This window comes from Aphelocoma coerulescens, chromosome 13 (assembly GCF_041296385.1).
Source record: "Aphelocoma coerulescens isolate FSJ_1873_10779 chromosome 13, UR_Acoe_1.0, whole genome shotgun sequence".
Lineage (NCBI taxonomy): Eukaryota > Metazoa > Chordata > Aves > Passeriformes > Corvidae > Aphelocoma > Aphelocoma coerulescens.
In genome coordinates this window covers 1574893-1600694 of record NC_091027.1, presented here as the reverse complement: position 1 = coordinate 1600694, position 25802 = coordinate 1574893, and the positions used below count along the sequence as shown (strand labels likewise).

Genomic DNA, 25802 nt, shown 5'->3' with positions numbered 1-25802 from the left:
AGATCTGGAAAAGGCTGTGGAAGGGTGTGAAAACCACCCTAAAGACTGGGATATCCTGGGGCAGGCCTGGCTCTAGGGCTTGGCAAAAATGGGCTGGACCTTATTGCCAGCTTTTGCCCAGGGCTTCCCAGGACACCTTCCTTGACTGCCCAGGGCTGACCCTCAGCATCAGGCTGGCAAAATTCAGTTTTGGGAATTCTTGAACAGCCGTGCTCAGGGGTGGGGAGTGAGGAAGCTGGGAGGGGGTCCTGAGAGGCAGGACTGGAGCTGTGGGGCCAGAGGAGCTGTGGGGTTCATGAGGCACCGAAAGTCGCATCAGCAGAGCTGGGGGTCCTTCTAGGAGAGATGTGATGTCATGTCAGAACCAGGGGCTGGGCTGTACGTGGAAATCTCATGGCTCTGCTCTCAGGGAGTTAAAATCCCTTGAGTTGCTTTTGGAGAAGTGGGGAAAGACACTCCTGAGGTCCTGGTGGGAGATCTTTCCTGGGAATGCAGCCTGGGGAACAGGTAACCTGCCCCAGATGGAATGGGGGTGCAGCTGCAGAACGAGCCCTTCAGGCAGGGCCAGGGAAAGGCACAGACCTGAGGCACCCAGCAGAGCTGGGGGTGATTTATTGGCAAGGGGTCAGTTCTCAAACCAAACCAGATTTTTAGGATCAGGCTGTGCTGAGCCAGCTGGGAGAGGCAGTCCCAGATCCCAGGTTCCCAGCTGTGGATCAGACTTGGAGCTCACAGAACCTGCGAGTGCAGAGTCCATCCCTGATGCCACCAAGACGCCTCCAGGTCGTTTCAAGAACACCTCTGCCTTTGCATTGCCTCTTCCCCAGGGGTGGCTGTTTCCAGGAATCAGGGACTGCTGCAAGCTCCTGCCCTGCTTAGCTGCAATTAAACACAATTAACAAACGCTCCCAGAGCTCCCCAGGCTGGAGAAATGTGCTGGTCCTGACTCCTGGGTGGGATCTGGGTTCCATCTGAGCTGAGAGCCTGCACTTCCCATCCTCAAAGCACCTTGACCTCCTCTCTTGTTTATTTGAAGTGAGAAATGCGATGAGGCTTTTGTGGAGAGTATTCAGAACATGCACTTAGCAGGGGAGGTAGAAGGAGGTTTAAATAAAACCAGGAATTTAAGTGCTCTGCTCTTGAATCAAGGACATTCCATGCCCGTGCTTAGAGAGGACACCTGTCTGGAGCCTCCACACATGGGTGAGGGCCATGAAAAATGAGCTGGTGAACATCAGGGGCTGGAAGGTTTCTGGCTGCCTCCACTGGAGCTATCTTTACCAAACTTTGGTTTTTATGGTAATGCTCAAAATGAGCTGGGAACTGGTTTTGTGTGGCTTGGATTCACGTGGGGGGCCTGGGGGGGTCTCAAATACAATTTATTCTAGAAATCAACGTTTCATCCTGTCTGTGCCAAGTCTTCCATTAGCTGGGGTAACTGCAAGATTTTTCATTCTTCTGGAGGCTTGAAACTGGGAAACTCTCCAGGAACTATTAGAAGTTAGACAGCCAATAGCTGTATTTGTCTTTTGCTGTCCAAGGCATAAACAAGCAGTGGGAAAAGGGCACAGCCTGGATATTTTAATACCCAGCCTCATGCCAGGACCCTTCCAAGGGTCTTGACTAAATGCCTCTCATTTAACAGTATCTTCCTAACTGCAAATATTGTTTGAAACAGCAGAGCAGGACCTTCATGGTTTCTGATTTGAACATCTTCCAGGTGCCAGGCTTTGGGCAAAGATGGGAACAAAGCTTTGAAAAAGAGAAGTCAGTGTGAGAATGCTGAGGATGACTAAGAACTGCCCTAGGGTGTTTTGCTAGAGTTAACTTTGGGGTAGCAAATCTCTGGGCATAGGGCAGGGCTTATTTGGGGTTATTTCTTTTAGGAAAAGGTATAATAAGACAGGGCAATAAATCCTTTTAGGCCAGGAGCAGCAGCTCGTCTGAAGAGCTGTAGGCTCTGTGCACCCCAGTTCTGCACCTGATAATTGCAGGAGGCTTCACACAGATTTCTGTGAGCAATCTGGGCCCTCAGAGCATCTTTAGCATGAGCCTAAACCTTTATTTTCTCACGCTGTGCCAGAGGGGGTCATGTCATGGATGTGCATCCACTCACTCCCCGTTTCTAAACTCCTGAGACAAAGTTTGAGCCGTACATGTGTGTAATGGTGATGCCTCTGTAAGGTAAAATTGTTCTGTACCATAACCAAATTACAAACATTCTTGTACAGCCTGGGCTCTGCCTTCAACCCCTGGAGAATATGGAGGGGAAATTAATGACGGTTAATGAGAATATTGGCAATGAGGTGCTTCATTCCATCAGCTCTCCTGAGCACAGCTCGGTGGCGTTTGTTGTTGAGCATCGAGCCCTGTGTGTGACAGGAGACAGGCAAGAGGCACTTAGACAACAGGGGATAATCACATTCTGATTATGGAACATACACCAAAAGTCAGGATTGCTTTTCTGCTTCTTTCATCACCCTCTGTTCATCACTGAACTGCTGTGGGGCTTGGTAGAGGCCATGCACTCGATTGGGAGGAGTAGTTCTAATTACAAACTGATCAAGACGTTTCTGAGTAAAGGCATGTTTGATCTCTGGTTTTATTCAGCGTTTGCAAAGGAGAAATGATTGTTACAACATCTCTGCTGCACTGTGTAGTGTGTCTAAATCCCTGCCTAAGTCAGAGATTTGGGTTTTCTCATTGTCAGGAGTATTTGATAACCCCATTAAAATACTCTGCACAGAATCAGAGAAAAATAGACTGGTTTGAGGTGGAAGGGACCTTAAAGCCCATCCAGTGCCACCCCTGCCAAGGGCAGGGACACCTCCCACTGTCCCAGGCTGCTCCCAGCCCCAATGTCCAGCCTGGCCTTGGGCACTGCCAGGGATCCAGGGGCAGCCACAGCTGCTCTGGGCACCCTGTGCCAGGGCCTGCCCACCCTCACAGGGAACAATTCCTTCCCAATATCCAATTTAAACCTACTCGGTCAGTTTGAAGCCATTCCTCCTTGTCCTGGCCCTCCATCCCTTGTCTCTCTCCATCTTTACTGCAGCTCCTTCAGGCACTATAAGGCCGCAATCAGGTTCCCCAAAGCTTCTCCTCTCCAGGCTGAACAATCCCAGCTCTCCCAGCCTTTCCTCCCAGCAGAGCTGCTCCATCCCTCTGAGCATCCTGGTGCCTCCTCTGGCCTGGCTGCAGCAGCTCCAGGCCCTCCCTGTGCTGCACATCCCAAAGTGGTGCTGTGTTGGGTGAAAACAAAAGGGGAATGTTCAGCACGTGAAGGGCACAGTTGGATTAAAACTCAAAGACTTGAAAATATATTAAAAGGAACAAAGAATAGTCCAAGGTGCTGCAGAGTCCGGGTGGAGGTGTCAGGGTGGGATTTGGGTGGCACAAGGGCTCTCCTGTGGAAGTTGTTAGAGGATGCAAAACAAAGCAGTTGCAGCAGCTGCCTTTGCTCCATGTAAATACTGTGATCCTAATCTCATGCTGATTTCGTAAGTGAATTTTAGTTTATATTTTAGGTGACAGTCTAATGGCTTTTGAGGATTGTACTCACATACATCAGCCCTGCAGCGATACCTGCTCGTATGTGGGTGTAAATTATGTAACTCTGGATCTGCTGCCTGGGAAGGAGCAGAGCCAGGGCTCTGTCCTGCCCTGCAGGAGATGCAGGCAGATGTGGCTGCTGGGCCAGCTCATTCCCCTGCACAGAGTGAGTCCCCAGGGCTCAGGCAGAGCCCAGAGCTGCCCAGGGCTGGGCTGGGTTGATTTCCTCCCTCATTCCCCAAGTGCAAACTCCTGCCTCGCTCTCTGTCTCAGACCATAATCAAGCCTCTCATTGCCCAGGATGAGTTTTCGGCCCCAGAGGAAATTTCCACTGAGCAAAGGCCAGAACTTGTGCTGCTGCCAGCTGAGGAGAGTGCATGGAGCAGCAGAGAGCTCGAGGATTCCTGGGTTTGGCACTTGGAGCCCCTCGTGCCCTGGGTGTGAGCCTGGCTCTGTGCCTCACCACCAGTCCTGGGGGCAGTTTGGGCACCACAGTGGAAAAAATATCTCTAAAGCTTGGGAGAGCCTCCCAAGGAGGGACACAGGGGTAGGGAAAGGTTTGGAGAGGCCACGGAGGAGCTGCTGAGGGCACTTGGAATGTGCATTTGGAGGAGAGGAGACCGAGGGGAGACTTTTCAGGCGCTGCAGCTCCAATCTCTGCTCCCTGTGACAGGGACAGCACCCAGGGAATGGCTGGAGCTGTGTCAGGGAGATTTAGGTTGGATATCAGGAAAGGTTCTTCCCCCAGAGGGTGCTGGGCACTGCCCAGGCTCCCCAGGGAATGGGCACGGCCCCGAGGCTGCCAGAGCTGCAGGAGCGTTTGGACAGCGCTGCCAGGGATGCCCAGGGTGGGATTGTTGGGGGGTCTGGGCAGGGACAGGAGCTGCACTGGGTGATCCCTGTGGGAACTCAGGATATTCCACGGTTCAGTCCCAGAGCATGAGGTGGGAGCAGGGCTGGAGCCGCCTCTCCGGTGCCGGTGTCCCCCGAGGTCCCCCCGTGTCTGGCAGCTCCAGCAGGTCCCTGTTCCCAAACGGGAGAGCGCTCCCAGCACGCACTGATTGACTGTGCCAGCCCACACACGGCAATTTTTAAAACGCTTAAATAGCCTGTCTTCTCTGCTTCATCTTGACAATTGGTTTTAATCAGTGTTATCAGCTGCTTAAAACACTTCATTCTCTGAAGCGCCACAGCTTTCAGCCTGCGGGAGATTCATGGAGCGGAGGTGCAGGACTGGGGATGTTAGCAGGAGTTTTGTTTCAAACCAGCACAAAAGGAGAAAACCTCATCCCTTCCCTCGCATCCCACCGCCACAATTTATTTGGTGGTTTGTTGTTGGGGGTTTTTTTTGTTTTTTTTTTCAAAAAAAGCCACTCAAATAAACGACCCATATGACCGAGTTATTTTGATACGTGGAATGCTGTCAATACTTTAATTAATTTCCATCTGTTTCTAAAACAGAAGTGAAGGACATATTCATTGGCTGGAACCCGTTAGGAGCTGTCCTGCCATCTGCACCGGCTGAAGTGAAGCAGCACAGGCAGTGCAGCATTTAGAGGCATTAAAGGAAATTAAATGCTTCTGGATTAATGCTGACTTCTGATTAATAGTTTAGAAAAGGACGTGGTAACAGCTGGAAAGGCAGAGATCGAATAATCTCTTCCCTATTGTCGTGTTTCTGTACTGAGATACATCAGCAGGTTTACCCACAAAAATAGCTTATCTTGATTTTTAGGTGCTTAAGACCTAATGATTTTTTTATGCCTAGGAATAATCAGGAAAGTAGGAAAGAGGAGAGGCAAATGACATCTTATTTGTGGTTATGAAATACGGAGTTACGGAGGGAAAAGCCATGGCTGGAAAGAAAGCAACCCAACCCTTCCCTGTGTTCCCCCCACACCGAGGGCACTGTTAAACCAAGAAGAAAACTCTTCCCGAGGCTCCCAGTACTCCGAGCTTTTTAATCTCCTTCCGTGAGGCTTGTGCACATCCCTTGTCGGGGAGTGTTCCCTGCGGTCCCGGGGTGCTCCCGGGGCGATCCCGGGGCGCTCCCGGGGCGCTCCCGCGTCCCTGTCAGGCAGCGCTGGCCCCTCCCGTCCTGAAACGGGCCGTCCTTTTTGGCAGCCGTGCTCCTCTGCCCCCAAAGCACGGCGTTATTTCTGCAGCCCTGACTCTCTCCCTCCTGCGGGAGTTCTGGAGCTGCTGGCGGGGATTTTCCCCTCCGTGCTGCCGGGGAGCTCGGGCTGTGATGGGTAACGAGAGCCAGAGCGATGTGCGTGCTCTGCCCCCCAGGACTGGTCTGTGCTCTTTAACTGCCCCATAAAATACGCAGAAGCACCCGGGTTCATTTGGAAAAGTTGGGGTGTTTACGGGAAAGTGAAAACTGGGCTTGAAAAAGTAATTACCTTTTTTTTTTTTTTCCTTTCACATTAATGACGGTGCAGAAGAGCTTTTTAAATATGTCCACATGTGAGTTTCAAGCATTCATTCCCCATCAGTATTTCACCTTTTTCCTTAAGTGATTTCTATATTCCTACTAACCAGCAATCATTTCGCCTGAATCTCATTTCCTCACAATAGCAAACCCATCAATCTCTGCTTTATTAAACAGGGAAGCAAAGCTCGGAAGCCAGAGCACTCTGCTTTGATAAAAGATGTTATGCAAACCATTGATTTTAATTTACAGCAATATCCACTTCTTCCATTATTAACAACTCGGAATTACTAAGACTGAATAATTAACATGTATTCCTGCTTGATGATGGATTATTCTGAAGGCAGAAACAGCCCAGCTGAAATCCCTCCTGCACCCGCAGTGAGGCATCCGCCTGTTTAATGTTCCCCAGGGGAGCAGTGCAACACGGCACGGCAGAAATCCTTCCAAAAGTGCTACCAGAGCAAATGTTCCTCTCACAAATGTGCCAGGGTGAGTTCCTGCCCTGCTGGGCTCTGCTCAGAGCCTGGGTGGTGACCAGTTCTGCCCAGGGATGCCACCAGGATGCCACCGCTCTCAGGGCAGGGTTGTCTGTGGTGCACGGGGTGGGAAATGTGGGTTTAGAACTCCTGGAGGTGAAAAACCCCTCAGGCAGTGTCTGGTGAGATGTGGCTCAGGGCTGGGATCCTTTGGCATTTCCAGAGCTTGTTTGGATGAGTAAAACTCAACATTTCTGTGTGCCAGAAGTCTCTGATCTTTTTCAGCTTTTCTCCAAATCAGGAGAACTCAGTGAGATGAAGTGTAAAAAGCCCGGGATGTTGTTCAGTAAATAAAAAGTGACCCCAGAGTCAGTCAAGGTAAAACAGAGTAACAGTTCCATTTTTCAATTACCTGAACAATCTCACAGCATCAGTCCTGGGTGTCCAACACCAGCTCTGCAGGCTGAGAAGAAATTTCCCTGCTGAATTAGTGTCAAGTGTTGCTTTTAATGCAGTTTATCTCCAGGCACACTTGATAACAGGAAAAACCTCCATTCCCACAGGCACAAGCAGGTGAAGGTTTAGGATGCATTTTATTCAGGATTTATCATTAGAAATAGCTTTAGAAGAGAAGTGGCTCAAAATTTTGTGATAAAACCAGGTTTATGAGGAATTTTTTGCATGCTGGGTGTTACCTTCCTGCTTTGCAAGCTCTGAAAAAAGAAAAACCAAAAACTTTCTTTGAAACAGCAAATTACTTGTAGAAATGGAGACTTAAAATATGGCTGACATTGTGTGTTGGGTTTTGTGTTATTCTTCCTTTTTCTTCCTCTTCATTAGCTGAAAGAAATTATTGATCTCGGGGTAGGGGGAAATTGGGCACTCGGAAAAGAATTTATTTCCTCTCCCTAACTCTGGAAAAATTACTAAGTAAAAAAGGGGAAAAAAGAGAAAAAAAAATAGAAAAGCCAGACTGCTTTGTGTTTTGTGGCACAGAGTGAAGGGAAGAGAGGAAAAGGCAAAACATTATGTAGATTTCAAAATTCAAGATGTAAAACGCTCATCTTGAGGAAAGTTTGAACCCATTAGTCCTTGTCACAGCACATCAGGAGCTGCAGTGACAGACAAAGAGTGATGGGTTCAAACTGAAAGAGGGGAAATTTAGGTTACAGGTACGGAAAAAATCCTTCCCTGTGAGGGTGGAGAGGGGCTGGGATGGAATTCCCAGAGCAGCTGTGGCTGCCCCATCCCTGGGAGTGTCCCAGGCCAGGTTGGACATTGGGGCTTGGAGCAGCCTGGGACAGTGGAAGGTGTGGGATGAGGTGAGTTTTAATGTCCTTTCCAACCCAAACCATTTTGTGATTTTGTGATACTAAAACCATGGGGAAGAAATGGAAAAACGACCGGAAAAAAACCCCCAGAATGCTTCTGCATGAAAATAACATTATTTAGTGGGGTGAAAAGAGGATGGAAACGTTTTTGTGCAGAGGCTCTGAGCGAGGCTGTCAGGAATCAGGCCCAGCTCACTCCAGCTCTCCTAAATGGGCTCCTCCAGGGTGTGTGGAGGCTCATCCTGCTCTGGGCAGCTGTGGGTGCTGTGGGGGTGCTCCTGGTGCTGCTGGGTGGGATGGGTGGGAATGGCCGTGGATGGAAAGGGTTGTTGGGAGTGGCCCACAGTGACAGGCACAGGCAGCTGCTGCCACCACCGCCAGTGCCCCTGGCTGGCACCGCTGGGCCACCCCTCCCCGTGCTGCTGCAGCTTCTTCTCCTCTCTCTCTCGTCTCCCTGTGTGCTCCCAGTTCGAGTGAGGGCTTCGGCATCGCGGAGAAGATCGTGCTGCTCTCCTTCATCTCCGCCGTCATCCTGATGGCCATCCTGGGCAACCTGCTGGTCATGGTGGCCGTGTGCCGGGACAGGCAGCTCAGGTGAGCCCGCCCAGGTGGCCACCACGGGGACAAACCCCTCCTGACGAGCTGAGGGCAGGAGGTGCCACCAGGGAGGTGCCCCTGCCTTGCACACCCACACTGCCCTCAGCTCATCCCGCAGCACTGGCACCGTTTTAATTCCCATCCCCATCCTTTCTAGCATGCTCAGTGTAGAAAACCAGGCAGATCAGGGAAAAACACCGCTAAGCAGCAATTCCTGGGAGAAGCAGGTTGGCCCCTGCCCCTTTTCCATCTCCGATTTCCCAACGAGCTCATCAGAAATCCACACAGACCAAGGGCCACTTGTGCAGCACCACCATGACAGTGTTGCCCACAGTTTGAGGAGGTCACAGGCACAATTCCTGTCTTGAGGCTGCTGCTAACCATGGGAATTGTCAGCCCAGCCTTAGGAGCAGAAAAGGATATTTAACAGCCTCTATTTGTGTGCTGCGTGGGATTTTTAATGGATTTAATTCTATTTTATTGTTGTGATTTTAAAAGTACTCTTCAAGTTAAAATTACAGCTTCAGTCTAGATTATTCTCTGTGCTTTCTGGAAGGATTTTCTCCATTTACAAGTTAAAATAAAATCCCCCTCCTCCACCCCAGAGTTTCCAGTGCAAGCTGTGAGGCTGAGCCACACGCAGAGGCCTGTGAACATCCATTTGCCTGCTCTGGGTGAGCAGAAAGATGTGTTTATGCCAGGAAAACGGTGGATATTTGGCTTTAAAAGCCAGGAGCAAGCCAGGGGGGACCATATAAAGTGAGGAGTGTGTTAAGGAGGGGTTTTTAGTGTGATGGAGCAGATTAAACCCAAAATCAGGCTGGAATCTCTCTCCATGTGTGGAGGTTGCTGCACTGAACCCACCCTAATTTTGTGTTGTGCCTTGCAGGAAAATCAAGACCAACTATTTCATTGTTTCCCTGGCCTTTGCTGACCTGCTGGTGTCGGTGCTGGTGATGCCCTTTGGAGCCATTGAGCTGGTTCAGGACAACTGGATCTATGGAGAGATGTTCTGCCTGGTGCGGACATCCCTGGATGTGCTGCTCACCACAGCATCCATCCTGCACCTCTGCTGCATCTCCCTGGACAGGTACGAGCTGGACACTGGCATTGCTTGAAGTCTCTGCTGTGTTTTTGGTTATCCTGAGCTGCCAGAGGGCAGAGATGGACCTGTTGGGAATGGCAGAGCAATGAATCTCTCCCAGTGGTGATTTTGGAGAGAATCCTGATGAGGGCAGAGCAACTTGGAATGGGGTGAGATTTATGGTGAGGGCCTGGGTTGTTCTGTGCACAGCTCTGCTGGCAGCACTGAGCAGGGGTGGCTCTGTTCCTTCTTGGAAGCAGAAAAAGACACCTGGGCTGTGTCCAAAGGAGGGAGCTGAGCTGTGGCAGAGGGAGGGGCATCGTGCACAGGGTGTTGTTCCAGCAGGGATGTTCCTCTGCTCCCAGGGAACAGGGACAGGATGAGGGGAAACAGCCTCAAACTGCACCAGGGGAGGCTCAGGGTGGACAGCAGCAGGAATTTCCCCATGGAAAGGGTGCTCAGGCCTTGGCAGGGGCTGCCCAGGGAGGTTTGGAGTGCCCATCCCTGGAGGTGCCCAAGGATGGATATGACACTCAGTGCTCTGGGCTGGGGACACAGGTGGGGATGGGGCACAGGATCATCTTGAAGGTCTTTTCCAGCCTAAATCTCCTGGGAGGTCCTAAAAGCTTTCCTTTCTTTCAAACTTTTCTTGCCACCTAAAAATAAAGCCCAAAGCCTCAGTAATTTATGGCGAGCAATTCTGTTTGACTGCTGTCTGCAGTTTTTCAGGGTAAATGGCAGAACTTCCATAAGAACTTTTCACAAGATAAACACTCAGTAGAAAACATTCTGGCTATTCTGATAATATTTAGAGCTTTTTTTTTTTCCCCTTTGAGTTCTGTGTGGAGATTTCAATACCTTTAAAAACACTGTTACTTAGTATTGCTAACAGGGCCAGAATAACCATAATTATTCTCGTCACTGTGACAGCTGATATTTGAATATGTGCTATTTCAGTATCTTGAGAGTCTGAGCGCAGCCAGACTTTAAAAAAAAATTGCTTAACCTCTGTATTGATGGGCAGCACTGCTCTGGGGTGGGAGACAGGGCACCAGCAGAGGCAGTTTTGTATCCAGAGAGAAGCTGGTGTCCAACAAGCACAGCTCCTATCCTTATCTGCAAGTTTCGATGGCTGGGACACAAATGGGAAGCTCGTTATCTTTAAAACATTGACAAATTGCCACTCTGAGCCAATTACCAGGAAAGCAGATGTTGGGCACCGTGCTCTGGACGTGACCTCGCTCTCTGAAATGCTGCAGGTTGATTCTCCAGGCTCTTCATTAAATAGTGAGGGTTGTGGAGAGAAGGGAAAGTGGGATTTCACCTCTGGATTTGCAGCAGGGGATGAGGATCTTCCCGTGGGGGGGGGCACAGGAAGGAGGTTCCCCCTTTCCCTGCCCTCCTGGAGATCCCCCACATGCAGAGCCTGCTGCCTGTCCCCATCTGTCCCCCAGATCCCGGGGCAGCCGTGGCTCGGAGCTGATGCTTTAGGGATACCCCTCCACCTGGGCTTTAAAGCTGGCTGGCAGAAACTTGGATTTCTCTGACAGTTTTTAGCTGGTTTTTTCCACAGTGAGAACTGATTGAGAACAGTGTGAAGGGGCCAGAATAGATGAGGAGAAGGCAGTGGATGGCCCCAAAAGGGCAGAGCAGGTGGATGAATGAGAGGTTTTTGTGGAGGGAAGGATGACTCAGCCCAGCTTCGATCTGTTCTCCATCCCCAGTGCCTCCCTGGGCTGCAGGGGCAGCGCTGCTTCCTTCCCAGGGCTTAATTCAATTCTTTTTAGCTGTTTGCTCTTGTGTTCATTCAGAATTTATGGGAGTCTGCTGCTGCTAGTGGGTACTTTTTTCTGTGATCTATTTCCTGCCTTCTGCTTTATTTCAGGACATGCAAGTGTGAGTTTTAAGGGATTTTTAAAGAAAACTGGGTGGTTAATCTAATCGTAAAGGCTCTGTTTGGAAAGTCATTCCCTTCAAATTATTCACAAAGTGTTGCTTGAAAAGACTTTTATCTGATAATATCTTGTATCTGTTTCCACTGCTGCCTCTGGAAAAGAAGGAAACAAGCACTGAGGCTTGAATTCTCCAAGGCGTTGGAGAAAATCTGGAGGAACCAGCACATAATAAACTGATTTTACTGCTCAGACACAGGGAGAAAAGTACTGCAGAGAGCCACTGTCAGTCTCAGCTGGAAAAGGATTTTCCAAGGTAGCAAAGGTGGCTCAGGGCTCACTGAATGCAAAGTTTGCTGCCACTGCCTTATGGTTTTTCATCCCCTCTTTGATATTCTAATATAATAGGGAGGTTTACCCTTGAAATATTTATTTATTGCATGTTTTAGGCACACATGTCCATTCTTTGTGCCAGTGCAATAAAAAATAATTGCACTGCAGATAAACAGACCCAGGAGCTCTGAGGGAGTCTCCGAATACGGTGAACCTGTCAGGAAAGGGAATTTTTCCCTCCAGTATTTGCAGTCCAATTTGCACTGCAATTACTTCTCAAAGTTCTGTGAGGGGGAAAAACAACAACATCTGTGGTTTTGGGTTCGGATGCACATCTGGCACCTCTGGGTGCAGCTGGAGCATCCTCACCCTGCTCCCTGCACCCTCCCGGCTGTCCCAGCACGGGAAGTTCTCCCCAAGGCTGTGTCTCTGCTGGGTGCTCTCTTTGCTGGAGTATTCCAAACATTTGCACACCACAAACCAGCCCTGGGTGTGTCTGTCCATCCCAAGCCGATCCTACATTCAGGCACAGCCCAAAATCCCTGCTAAAGCAGGGCTAAAGCACGGCAGATGCATCCAGAGAGCGGCGGAGCAGAGCGACAGATGCTCGTTGTGCCGTTTGCAAACATTAATTACCATTAATGGACTGCTCAGGCAGCAAATTAGCCCAATCCTGTGGGAGAGGTGATGTTGTAAAGCCTCCCAAGCCCTGTGCTCTGTGGTGACATCCTGTGACAGCAGCCCTGTCCCTGTGCCGGGGCACGGAGGGCACCCCTGAGGGGCACGGCGTGGGCACTGCCCTCCCAGCGCTCCGGCACAGCATTCCATGCTCATCCCCTCGCCATGGCATCACAGACGAGGCACGAGGGATGGACTGGTGCCCGAAGGATGCCCAGGCCGTGGTTGGGAGCACAGGGTGTTTTCCCAGACTGGGAGGAAGCCGCCGTGCCCAGCGGTGCCCTGTGGAACACCCCCGGCTGCCCAGGGGCACGGGGAGATTGTTAGTGGGGAGAGTTCCTAAGCTTTGAACAGCTGTCAGTAATTAATGGTTACAGTCTGATTAAATGCCCCAAATTCCAGCTGGAGTCCTGGCCAGGCTGTAAATTCCCTGTGCCCGTCTCACCTGGATCTGGACGGCTCCCAGTGCTCAGGTGGAGGGACGGAGAGGCAGCGCAGGAAGGGGCTGAGCAAAGACAGCTGGAGCCTGTCCCTGTGGCTGCGAGAGGTGACAGAGCTCTGGAGTTGTCCCTGCCAGCCCAAAAACCACCCCAGGGTTTGCAGGATTCCAGTCTGAGAGCGTTAAGGAAAATCCCAGAGCAAATGGTCACGGCACAGGCTGAGGGATGCTCTGTCCTTTGTTAATTGTTGCAAACCCTCTAGAAATATTTCATTTATTTTGCCACTCTTGCTGCCAATAACCCTCCACACACCTCAGCCCCACGGGGGCCATGGAGGAGCCCTCTCTCTCCATTTGGCAGCACACATTTGTTTGTATTCCCTGCTAAATTTATCCAGCTCCAATTAACTGTTCTCTTTAGCATTTCCTCAGTGTAATTATTTCAACACCAGCAGGCCGTTGTTTTTCTAATATGAATTTAATTTTGTTAGATATAATCATTTCAGGACATTTTCAGGACCAACGATGCAGAACTTTGTTTGCTTTGGCACAATGAGAGCCCAAAGCTTATTTGCTCAGTGGGAAAAAGGAAAATAGAAAGAGCTGTTCTTTCCAAAAAAATGTTAAAATCTGGTTATATGGAGGCCAGAACCTGTTTTCACTGAAACATCAGCAACAGCAGTGCTGGATTAATTTCCCACAGGCACAAATAAATTGAAATCGTGGCTCCTTAGGTTCATCACTTGGTCAGGGCTCAGCTGGAGGTTCTGTCCCAGTCTGGATTCCCTGAGGGACAAGGACAAGGGCAGTGACTTCCCATGGACAGAGGGCTTGGCTTTGCACCCCAACTTTGGGAGACACTCAGTAGTACCCACAGTTTTCCCATCCTTTTGCCTTCTTTTTTTCGGTTTTCCCATCCTTTTGCCTTCTTTTTTTCGGTTTTCCCATCCTTTTGTCTTCTTTTCTCCTCGATTATGGAAGAGGGGGTGAACTATTACTCAGTGTGAGTGCTCGGTGACTGTTCTGTGTCTCATCCTGGCCCCGCTGATGATCAGGCAGATGCTGTGTACATCATTTTGCATATGCACATGACACCAAGCAGTTTGGAGTGGGGGCCACCCCCAGAGCCAGGCTGTGGATAAGGGTGGGGGTGGATTTGTCTGTCTGAGGTAGCTCAAGAGCTCCTTGCAGGGTAGTGCCTACAGGCTCCCAGCTCCAAATTGCACTGCAAACCAGGGAGATCCTTGCATTTCTCCCCAAGGGCAAGGAATTCTCTCCTGCAGCTCAGGAGAGTACAACAGTAATTCTGTTCCCGTAGTGCCCAGGAGGCGAGGAGGGAGCAGTGGTGTGGTCAGAGCATCACCGGGCCTGAGGCAGGAGCTGAGCACTCCAGGGCAGCTCTTCCACAGCCGTGGGATTGAGGAGGGGTTTGGATAAATAAATAATTCCTTGCCAGGGCCCAGAGCTGGGTTGGGCTGCTGTCAGTCAGATCCAGGGTGTGGAACTGCAGTGGTTCCTAACTGGGACCGTGCAGGGCCTGAGGGAAGATGGAAAGAGAGTGCCAGGACACAGGGAATGGCTTCCCACAGCCAGAGGGCAGGGATAGATGGGATTTGGGAAGGAATTTTTCTCTATGAGGGTGGGCAGGCCCTGGCACAGGGTGCCCAGAGCAGCTGTGGCTGCCCCTGGATCCCTGGCAGTGCCCAAGGCCAGGCTGGACAGGGCTTGGAGCAGCCTGGGACAGTGGGAGGTGTCCCTGCCATGGCAGGGATGGAATGAAATGATCTTTAAGGTCCCTTCCAAAGTCCCTTCTCTGTGACTCTGTGATTCCTGCAGAGGCCAGAAGAGCCATAAGGCCAGAGAAATAATGGATTTCTTCTCTTCTGCCACCTGTAAAATGTTAGCACCTGATTCATTCCTGTGGCAAATGTCTGACAGGGAAAAGGAAAAGCATTATAATAACATTTGCTTTATTGGAAGAGCTGCAGCTCCAGGAAGGGATTCCTGTGCTTCCCCTTCAGTGGAGAATGTCATTGCAGAGGAGAGGAGAGGATGTTCAGCTGCTTTGCCATAGGTAACAGGGAAGTGAACATTTGCAAGGAACTCGACTGATAATCGAGAGAATTAATATTTAATTGGGCCTGGACATGGCATTAATCATGTGTGTGCATTGCATTTGATGTTCATCCATCACACTGTCACAGCAGCAATAACAGATACTCCTTATGAGCCCAGCAAAACAGCTCTGCCTTGAAATGAAGCAGAAACACAGAGCATGTCTTTATTCCAGCCTCTGACTGCAACTATTGATAATCTCACAGATATAATTACTTTTCTCCCAGTGAACAAATAGCTGCTTAAATGCTCAGGCCACCACATACATCAAATCAGAAACCGGTGTGACTTCCGAGCCTTCTGTTGGCACTCACAGCTCGCTGTTACCTGGCTCCTTGGGTGGAAATCCTGCTGGGCTCTGGAGAAGTGGGTGCTGTGCTCCTCTGCCTCCCTCCCCATCACACAGCTGTCACCCACACCCTGCTCAGGGCACCCTGTCACCCCAAACAGTGACAGGAGGAGCCCAGCCTGACTCGCTGAGCGCACCAGCGAAAATGAAATAAAATAAAATCTTTTGACGTGAAAGTGGAGGAAAATTGCTGCTGAATCACTGGGAGGGAAGAAATATGAGAGCTTAAGGTGTCATTTTTACAGGCATAATTTTTACTCTAATGGCCTTTAATAGCAGGAACAATTCAGTGCAATTCTTTCAGCTGCAGCGGGGAGAGGAGCAGAGAAATGTGATCGCTCCAACTGCTGGCAAGAATTGTTTTCCTGCTGCAGTTAATTAGCAGTGTACAGTGGTTTTCCTTTCCTGTTTGCTTATCCAACTTGTCAAAGGGCAGCTGCTGTCTTGGCTGGGTTTATCCTTTTATTTATTGGATTTCTTCTGCCCTTTCTGCAAATGAATGGAGTCTCTCTGACTTGGCTCCATGCCTTTGATGTCCAGCACTTTGCAGTGGGTGACTCTGAGATAAGAAACAATTAAATAGTGCAGGTATGGATCCTTTGTCTTGAGAGTCAGAGGAGCAGCTCTGATGCCGAGGGAAGCTCCCTCTGTCCCAATAAACATCCCAAAAAATCCTGTTGGAATTCAGCATCACTTCATTTCCTGGGACAGGGATCAGCCCCAGGGGAGCTGGAGCTCCACGAGAGGAACATTTCACCCACAGGCCTAAAAGAGCAGCTCCTGGCAAACCCCATTTCTTTGGGAGGGCAGCTTTCCAGAGGAACAGGCTGATTTCTCATCAGGAAACCAGAGGAGAATGGAGGAATTATCAAATTGCAGGAGCTGAATGCCTGTTTCAGCATTTTTCCCCTGTGACATTTTGAATCTTGTTTCTAAGAGACTTTTAAGAAATGTTTTCTTTTGACACTTTGATATTATTTCAAGCCTCTGTGTGGAATATATCATCTGATTTTATCAAAATAAAGCAATTCAGTTGACTCCACATGACTTTAAAAAAAAAAGGCCTTAGGAAAAAATGGAAGCTCTTGTATTTTTGTGCCTGGTTAGGACAAAGCTCCTGGTTCCCACTCAAATCTTGATGAAATAAATGCACATCTCGAAGAGCAGCTCCTGAATACACACACGTGTACTTGCTGATTTAATTTCTCTAATTCATGGTTCTGCTGACCTCATAATTTTTTTTACAGAGTGTGCTGAAATCCAAAAATCTAAAGAGCAAAAAAAATTTTATTGGGAACCTGAGACTGATTGTCAGGTCAGGACCACTGAAAGTCTGCAATTGGATATTTGCTGATCTGGTCTTCTTAGGAATAAATAATAATTTCAGAGCCAGAGATTCCCAGTTTTAGGTTTGCTACCCCTTCCTGATGCAGAGATCCACAGGCAGCGGGTGGCACAGGGATCAAACAAACAGAAAATTTGATTTCTTATCTCTTTGAGAAGACGTTTTTAGGCCATAACTATTTTAGTAGCCAGGGACCTGTTATACTTGGGATATTTGGAATGGATCAGGAGGAGGAAGGAGAGTTCAGGGCACATCCCCCTGATGGTGCAAAGACACCTTTGCCCTGTCCTTGGGAAGGTTAAAGCCCAGCTGGAAAAGAGGTGGATTCCTGGGAAGTAGAAAGGGAGCTTGGTTATGGAAAAGCACCCTTCATTTCCCTGGCATTTTCACAGCTTTGGGAGGCTTTGCTAATTTGTGGTTACAGCTTCTGCAGCCTTGCCACAATAAATGTCCAGTGCAGGTCGGAAATTTGGTTAAGCTGACAGGAAGGAAGGGACAGGGATGTCCTTGGTGGGTGGGGACACCCGTGGTGCAGAGGGAGAGGAGGGCTGGATATGGAATCTCTCCCTTGCCCTGCGACCTCAGACAACCCACAGACTGATCTGTGCCTCATTCTCCCTGGCTGGAAAGCACAAAACTCTGGCTTTTCCTTGCGAGCCACCATGAAGCTGTGGGAACATCCCAAGCTCCTGTGTGAGAGGCCCAAGGCAAGCAGGCTACAGACTTTTTTTCCCCTTTATCTTGAAAGGGGTGAAACAAGCTGGAGGAAAAGCTTTACAATTTAATTTTTAGAAGGCTTGGAAGTGTCCCCTGCCAGTTTCTCCCCTGTTTTTGCCCTGCAGGTACTATGCCATCTGCTGCCAGCCCCTGGTGTACAGGAACAAGATGACCCCGCTGCGCATCGCGGTGATGCTGGGAGGGTGCTGGGTAATCCCAACCTTCATTTCTTTCCTCCCTATCATGCAAGGCTGGAATAGCATTGGCATCATTGATCTGGTGAGTAGCCAAGGAGCGACACCAATCCAATCTATTGGGTGCTGGATGTTCTTTAAAAAGTGATTTTCAGGGAAAGGGAAAAAGAAGGAGAAACTTTCTGTTCCTAGTGCAGAGGGGCTGCTGAATTTCTGGAGGGGATTTTTAAGGGGGGTTGAAGTGACTCTGTCCTGGAAGGACTGACACTGGGACAGTGGTGGCCCTGGGAGAGGATTTTACCCACGTTCACTCTCAGTTCAGTGAGGAGTCCTTGGAAAAAAGGCCAAGTCCCAGCTGGCCCCTGGCAAACACCTCAGGAGTCCTTGGTCCCCTTGGCCTTTGCAGCTCTCACTTAAATAAGAGACAGGATTGTTCCTGTTAGAATAAACAAGAGCTTGTAGTGCCAGGACAAGGGGGATGGCTGCACACTGCCAGCGGGCAGGGTTAGATGGGATATTGGGAAAAAATCCTTCCCTGTGAGGGTGGGGAGGCCCTGGCACAGGGTGCCCAAGGAGGTTGTGGATGTGTCCAAGCGTCCAAGGATGGTTGGATGGGGCTTGGAGCAGCCTGGTCTAGTGGAAAGTGTCCCTGCCCACGACAGGCGGTGACACAAGATGATCTTTAAGGTCCCTCCCAACCCAACCCATGCTCTGATTCCCACGTCTCCCCTCCTTCCTTGCCTCATCCTCCTCTCCGCACCCCAGATCCAGCAAAGGCAGTTCAACAAGGCCTCCAACTCCACCTACTGCATCTTCATGGTGAACAAGCCCTACGCCATCACCTGCTCCGTGGTGGCCTTCTACATCCCCTTCCTGCTGATGGTGCTGGCCTACCACCGCATCTACGTGACGGCGCGGGCGCACGCGCGGCAGATCCGGCTGCTGCAGCGCGCGGGGAACCCGGCCGAGCCCCGGCAGCAGCCCCAGGAGCCACGGCAGCAGCCCCAGGAGCCACGGCAGCACCCCCCTGACCAGCACAGCACCCACCGCATGAAAACCGAGACCAAAGCTGCCAAGACCCTGTGCATCATCATGGGCTGCTTCTGCCTCTGCTGGGCCCCGTTCTTCGTCACCAACATCGTGGATCCCTTCATAAACTACACGGTGCCCGGCAAGCTGTGGACGGCCTTCCTGTGGCTGGGCTACATCAACTCGGGCTTGAACCCTTTCCTCTACGCCTTCCTCAACAAGGCCTTCAGACGTGCCTTCCTCATCATCCTGTGCTGCGGTGATGAGCGCTACCGAAGGCCTTCCATCCTGGGCCAGACCGTGCCCTGCTCCACCACCACCATCAACGGCTCCACGCACGTGCTGAGGTGAGTGCTGCACCAGCAGGAGGAATTTGTGCGGGATTGAGTTCGTTTTGCGACATCTCCGTGGGTTAAATGCGTAGAAAGCGATGGGGCGAAAGAAATCCTGAGGGTGCTCGGACAGCCTGGGCTTGGAGGGAGCAGGAACGTGCTGGAATGTGCAGTTTCTCCAGAGGGGTGCTCAGCAAAAGCTGGGAGAATGCAGAAATTGTGTGTGAATTTTGGTGTTGTTTGGTCTGAGGGGAACAACAGAGGGATTTGGGGGGCTCAGGGGGATGGGACACTGAGCCAGAGGTGAGAGGCACAGCAGGAGGAAGGGAGGGAAGTACAGGTAATTCCCAAAATACCAGAACAAGCTGCAGGCTCTGGACAGAACCAGAGGTTCTGTGCAGCTGTCCAGAGATTTTGTCTGGGTCTGGTGGTTTTGGTAGGTGCGTGCCTGAGTCTCCACACACAGACAAGGACTTGGTGGCTGTGTCAGTGTTCGGAGCTGAATCCACCCAGACACTAAACCAGACCCAAAGCACTTCCCAGCTGGCTCTGATCTTGTCCCGGTCTCCCTTCTGCAGTGATCTCTGAAGCTTTGGAAAGAGTCCTGAGCCATGGAATGGATGGGAGGTGAGGCAGGGCTTGAGTCAGACCCCTCAGGCTTTCTAAGCCATGAAGGGCATCACACCATATTTATTTTCTGCTGATTAAAATCTGTTTGGTGGCCATGGTGCCCCGTCCCAGAGCCCTGGGCATGTGATGGATGTGTGGCACCGTGCCAGGCTCAGCCTGTTTCTCTCAGGGACATCCAGATGCTCCTGTGCTGAGGTGGGAGGAGGGACAGAGCAGCCCTTGTCCACTTCTGTTTTTTATAAATCTTGTTTTGCTCTGTTCAGATTATCTCCTGCCTTTCCAATCTCCCCAGTTCCCACTTCCCACTGCTGCATCCTCTCCTCTCCAGGTGCTGGGGGGATGCAGCTCTGCACACCAGCCCTTCACAGAGCAATTACTGTGTGTTTTCCCCAGCTTTGGGACTGATAAGAAGGGTGACTTCTGTCCCTGGTGCAGAATCTGCACTGATGGTGGTGACAGAGGGGTTGGCATTAAAGCAAACCCAACCAATTTTAGTTTGTGCATAGTTAATGTCAGGTGAGGAATTTTTATTTCTTCAGTGCTTTGCTCTTAAATACCAAAAAGTTTGGTTCCAGCCTGGATGGAAGAGAAAGTTAGTTAGGCAGGTTCTCCCAAGGCATAGATAGAGTTTTTTCTGCCTTTGACATACAAGGGGCTGTGTCCAGCAGTGAAATACTGAAACCTTCCTGTCAGGCTGGCTGCTCCCGACCCCACTGAGGAGCTCCACAGGGGCTGCACCTGGATCAGACCCTCCTTTTCCAACCTCAAAGTTGCTTCTTCCTGACCAAGAGCTTCTGCAAACGGGGACGTTGTGCCTGTGGGATTTTACAGCTGCTCCCTGGCAGGGACAGCAGTGGCAGGAGGGACAGACCTTGTGCTGAATGTGGGGCACTCAGCCTGACAAAAATTAGCACAATAATGAACGGTAAATAGGTGGAGATTTCTGGGTGTTCAGGGTTCTGTGCAACACCAGAAAAAAAAAAAGCCAAAATCATCTGAAAAATTCCGTATTCCCCTTGAAACAGATTGTTTGCATTTCTTCTGCCATAAGCAGATATTTATTCAACACAAACCAACAAACTCCTGCCTCCATGAATCACTGAACTCCTGTACAGCACAAGTGGATGGGGAGCCAGGTCAGCATTGCTGGAATTCCTGGATAAAACAAGTTGTGAAATTTTGCCACAGCAAAGGAGACGACTTTGGGTGAAATATATTTGAGCAATGATTAGAGCAGACAAACCCTGGAGCATTTGGGTCAGGGAGGTCACTCTGATGTGTTCCCATTTCCTCTCAGAAGTGCTCAGAGCACTGCTTTGGTCCCTTCAGGGAAAGCTCTAGTGAGAGGTTTATTTACCACTCATTTTCCAGCACAGAGAGGTCTCCTCCAAATGTCAGTTGGATTTCTCCAGAGGAAAACACATCTTGATTTTTCTCTTGAAAGAGCCAAGAGAAACAAAGTGGGAAGAACCAGAAACAAGCACCTTGGGGCTGGCACTGCAGCGAGCCCCAGTGTCCCCTGCTGCCACTGGAGCTGGAGTGCAGCTACTCAGGGCTCCAGTTTGCAGAGGTTTAACAACTCCTGGATCTGTTGGAATAAAAATAAATCCCTGCTGATTGTAGGGAAGAGGTCAGAGCTGTGGAGCAAAAGGATGAGTGATCACAGAATCATGGAACCACAGAATGGTTTGTGATGGCTTTTTTGGAATGGTTTGTGGTGGGTGGCTCTCAGCCAGGATTCCCCCACCATAGGGTGGTCCCGGGGGTGGAGCAGTGATCCCATCCCACCTGTGAGGGTGGGATTTCATGGGCTGCAGCTGTGGCTTAGCTCAGGAAACACAGAGGTTGTTCCTCAGAGCTGCTCCTGGTGGATCTGGCAGGTTTCTCTCACAGATCTGGGCTTACAGGTAAAACATCTCCTCCTGTTCCTCTTGTCCCTTATCCTTCCCTGGGCACTGAGACAGATGCAGAGACCACAGAGCTTTCCGTGGCAGAGCAACACCCTCAGTACTGGGGGTTGGGAAAGGGTTAAAATTGTGACTGCCTGGGAATTTCAATGATCCTGCAAGATGAATCAGAGCTCTGTCAGGTTCTGTCTTCTCCACTACAAGTTTGTTAACGCCAGGTGGATCATTTGGTCTTGCTCTGCCCTTCCCTTCCCTCCCCAGCCCTCCCTCCTTCTGCATTTTTCACAGGGCATTTTTGGAGGCATTTTGGAGACAACTGTGGAGTTTCTGTGCTGGTGGCACCTGCAGAGCTTTGGGGTCTGTGTTGTCCCTTCTCCAGCAGTTCCTTTATTCATGGCACCCTCAGGGAAGAACTTCCCCCCTTGCCAAGGTGCTGATAAAGCACATTCCCATTAATTTATTTTTTTTTTTTTCTTTTTTTGGAAATTCCTGAGCAAAAGCTTGAGAAACACAGCAAATGATGAGCATTTAAAAATGGTGATTTCAGTGATACTTCACTCGTTTTGCCCCAGCCCCAGAGCAGGGCAGCCAGAGGTTGCTCAAGATGTGTTTTCCACTCCAGAGGTTTCAGTTCAGGGATCAGTTCCCTGTGCCAGCAGAAGTGGCTCCAGACCACAGCCTGAGCTCAGGGATCCGATTGCTGCCTGTAAATGCTAATGTTGTTAAATAGTCAAGAGGTAATTTGGTTTTCACCTAAATTTCATTAGCTGCCAACCTGGGAAGGGATTCTCTAAAAATACAGGAGATGATTAGACTCAGTAATAACTAAAAAAAGAGTTTTGTCATTTCTCGAAGGAGCTTTCTTAATTTTTTCATGCAGCTTTGCCAATATTTACAACCAAACTTATGTTCCAACTTCCCTGGCGTGGTTTCACAGCTTGGCAGCAGTGCCAGCCTGCACAGTGCCAGCCTTTGGTGTGACACCCCCTGTGACTGGGGGCTGTGAGGGGTCCTGAGCAGGGCACAGGGAGCTGAGACCATCGGGGTCCCTCAAACAGCAGCTCTGGGCTGAGTCAGGGAGCGTGGGGGAGATTTGGGGATCTGCTGCGGGATCCAGGAGCAGAGAACCCCTCGGGTCCAGGAATGTGGATGTCCCCCCGTGTCAGAGGAACCCTCCTTCCCCAAAACCCTGCTCCCCAAAGAGCAGGTCACTGCTGAAGCCTTGTCCCAGCTCCAAAAACACCTCACCAGAGGGAACCAAGAGCTTCTGACAGGAGAAAAGCTTCCTGTAACTGTGCTGAGTGAAATCAAGATATTTATCTTATTTCTTACAAAGGGGAGAGGGGATTAGAGTTTTGAAATAGCACAGTTTCCTTCAATTTTCAAAAGATCATCTCTTGCAATATGCCTGGATGTTGGAAAAAGAGATTAGAGTGAAGCTAAACCCCGTTTTGTTATTTGGTCTAATACAAGATTCAAGATTAGAAGTCCTGCCTCAGTTTGTGTCTGGTGGGGGAGCCGAGGCTCTGAAGGGCACCTTGAGCTTTGAAACGACTGAAGTGTAATTGATCTTTGCTTTTAATTGTGCTTTGGGTAATGACGGCCATTGTGCTGTGGTGGGGCAGGATCTTCCTGATTCCAGCTGGAATTAGGGATCCATGGCCCAGAGCAGAGCCCTGCTGGCCACAGCACCGCATTCCCTGCAGCTGGAACGCCTGGCAGCTCCTCCTGGCACATGGCAAAGCCCAGACCTGGTGGAAACTTCCCACTTAAATAACGGAGTGTGACCTAAACAACTGCATTTAGAGAAAACACAGACATCCCTCACAATGCATCACACCTTGGATCCAATTCGCAGTCCTTTGCCGGTCTCTCCCCTCATTCCAGAGGTCCAAAACAGGATTTTAAACTAATTTTGGTACCTGAATAAACTCTGTTATGGATAGAAATTTGCTCTCCACCTACTCACCTTCTGTTTCAACTGACCTTTGAATGTGTTGGGCTGGTTCTCTCCCCTCCAGAGATTAATTTGGTTTATCAGCAAAGTGTTTTCAGGCAATGCAAATCAGCATTTGCAAAGAGCTCCTCGTGCCTTGGGGTTAGAAATTCTATAGAAACCTCAGCAGTTATTGTCATGTTCTGTTTTTCCTCGGGGCAGCAGAATCTCCAACTCAGAGCTAGTTGTGGAAGGGCATTTTCATTTTAGGTTCGCTTCTTTGTTCTTCTTCTTTTCAATAATTCTCTCCCTTTCTGATTGCTGGAGGAGAATTTATTTCTGCACTGTGTGCACCACTCATAATGCAGAAAAGCTTCCCTGTTGCTGTGTTAAAATTGCTTTTTGAGGCTTTTGGAGTGTCTGTGGGAGAGAAAGCCTTGTTATTCCCAAGATATTTTGGCCAGAAATTCGGAATTTCCAGGAAGGTGTTGAGGACTTTCAGCACACCTGCTGTGATTTGATTGTTTTTTACCAATTTGCCACTTTTGGGATCTTTCCTGTTGCCTGCAGTGCTCACCCACCTGTGATCCCAGCCCTTGGGCAGCTCTGAGCATCTTTCCACCTTCAACTTTCCATTTCAAAGCAGAAAAAATGGCCACTTTGAGGGTTTGGCTTGATTTATTCGGCATAGCAAAGGTGATCCTTGCCACCATCTGCTGCTCAGTGACCTGGCCTGGGAATTGATCCAGAGCCAGGCTTGGTTTGGGTTTGCCACCAGTAAAGCTGCACTGCTGCTTTGGAAATGTGGGAATTACATCCTGCCCTGCAAATACTCCATCCCCATTAAATCCAGCTGATTAGGGCTGTTCCTGCATGAGCTGATGATTTCCAGTCCTCACTTCTGCACTCATCTTCCTGCTCTGTGCCCATGGCAGACCGTTCCAGCCATCACAGAAAGCAGCATTTGAAAACCCTGGTAACCAGATTTAGGAGGCAGTTTGGGAACTCCCCAGGGACTCCTGCCATGGGCTTCTGCTGGGCTGCCTTTAAGCTGGATTCCAGAAGGCACAGACACATTCCAGGCACAGGTCTGAAATGAGTTTTGCACAGCAGCCCTTGGGATAGGCTTGGCTGTACAAGTTCTCCTTGCTCCAGCAGTGCTGGGCTGGGACTGGGAGCATTGCTGAGGTTCATCCTGAATTCCTCCCTCCCTCTGGTGCTGTTTCCCCTCGCAGAAGCCAGAATTCCCATCTTGCTTCATTCAGCCTTCCTTGGCAGTGGTTTCAAAGTCAGTCATGTCCCTGGAGTGCGGATTGTGTCTGCCACTGCCAGGCTTTCAGAGATGCTCCTGAAGGTTTAGCAGAAGGGTTGTTAATGAGGCTGTTAATTTGTGTCACTCCACTGATCCATCAAAACACTTCAGGAACTGCAGAGCACGTGGCACTAAAGAGCTTTTTGCTTTATCTCTGAAGTGTTTGTGTTATCATGGAATCGCTGAGGCTGGAAAAGCCCTCCAGGATTGAGTCCAAGCTGTGCCAAATCCCCACCTTGTCCCCAGCCCAGAGCACTGAGTGCCACCTCCAGGAATTCCTTGGGGACCCCAAACCTCCCTGGGCAGCTCCTTCCCATTTTTTTTTATACTTTACCTTGCTATTAAGCCCAAACGATGTGACATCCACACAGGAGCATTTTCCTGCTCTGAAGTCCTTTTCTCTCTCAAAACAAAGTCTCACAATTCCTTTAACCTCCGAGTCTTCCAAGCTCTGAGTCCTGGCAATGCTTTTTGTGCCACTGAAGTGAGGCCAGCTCTGGAAAGACACATAAACAACAGTTTAAGTGCAACGCATTTGGAGATTTATTTAAGAATTGAAGGGAACAACATGAATTTGTCACTTTGCAAAGCCACACGAAACAGAGCAGAGCCAAACAGGCAAACTCGAGTACAAAAGAAAAGAAGAATCAAGAAACTGCTCATGTCTCATATGAATGTTACAAATGAGTGACTTTCTCCCTGATGGATCTGTCAGTGCACAGGAGCAGTCCCAGCTTCCCCTGATATATTAAAGGCACATGAATGCACTCAGGGAGATTCATGCCCTGTGCTGCTTTTGTGACAGGCTTTTACAGCACCATGGTTGGTATTTATTAGCACTGAAAGCACTTCATAACACTTGGATCCAACGCTTGAGACAAGAACTGCACAAAGCAACTGCTCCACCGGCAGGAAAGCAATTAGGAGTGACACTTCCACAAGTGCTGCCAAGGGATCTTCAAGGAGCTGCGTTCCACGGAGCCAGCACAGCTCTGGAGCTGGCAGTGGGGAAGGTGGGAATGCTTTATCCAGCAGGAGTGTCCCAGGAGCACCTCCTGCAGCCCCTGGGCATCCCTGGAGCTCCATCCTTGGGCACAGCCCCCTTCAGCCTCAGTGG

The 25802-nt window shown here is 49.9% G+C and overlaps 1 protein-coding gene across 1 annotated transcript in view; it reads left to right on the top strand.

Annotated features, from left to right (window-relative positions):
• The first annotated feature begins 7782 nt into the window (after positions 1-7782).
• The window catches only part of HTR4 (5-hydroxytryptamine receptor 4), a 36079-nt gene continuing 18059 nt past the window's right edge, over positions 7783-25802 (top strand). The window contains exons 1-5 of the mRNA XM_069029285.1: positions 7783-7787; positions 8265-8390; positions 9283-9483; positions 17471-17624; positions 18305-18915. Coding sequence (XP_068885386.1) covers positions 7783-7787; positions 8265-8390; positions 9283-9483; positions 17471-17624; positions 18305-18915 — 1097 coding nt within the window. The remainder of the gene's footprint in view (positions 7788-8264; positions 8391-9282; positions 9484-17470; positions 17625-18304; positions 18916-25802) is intronic.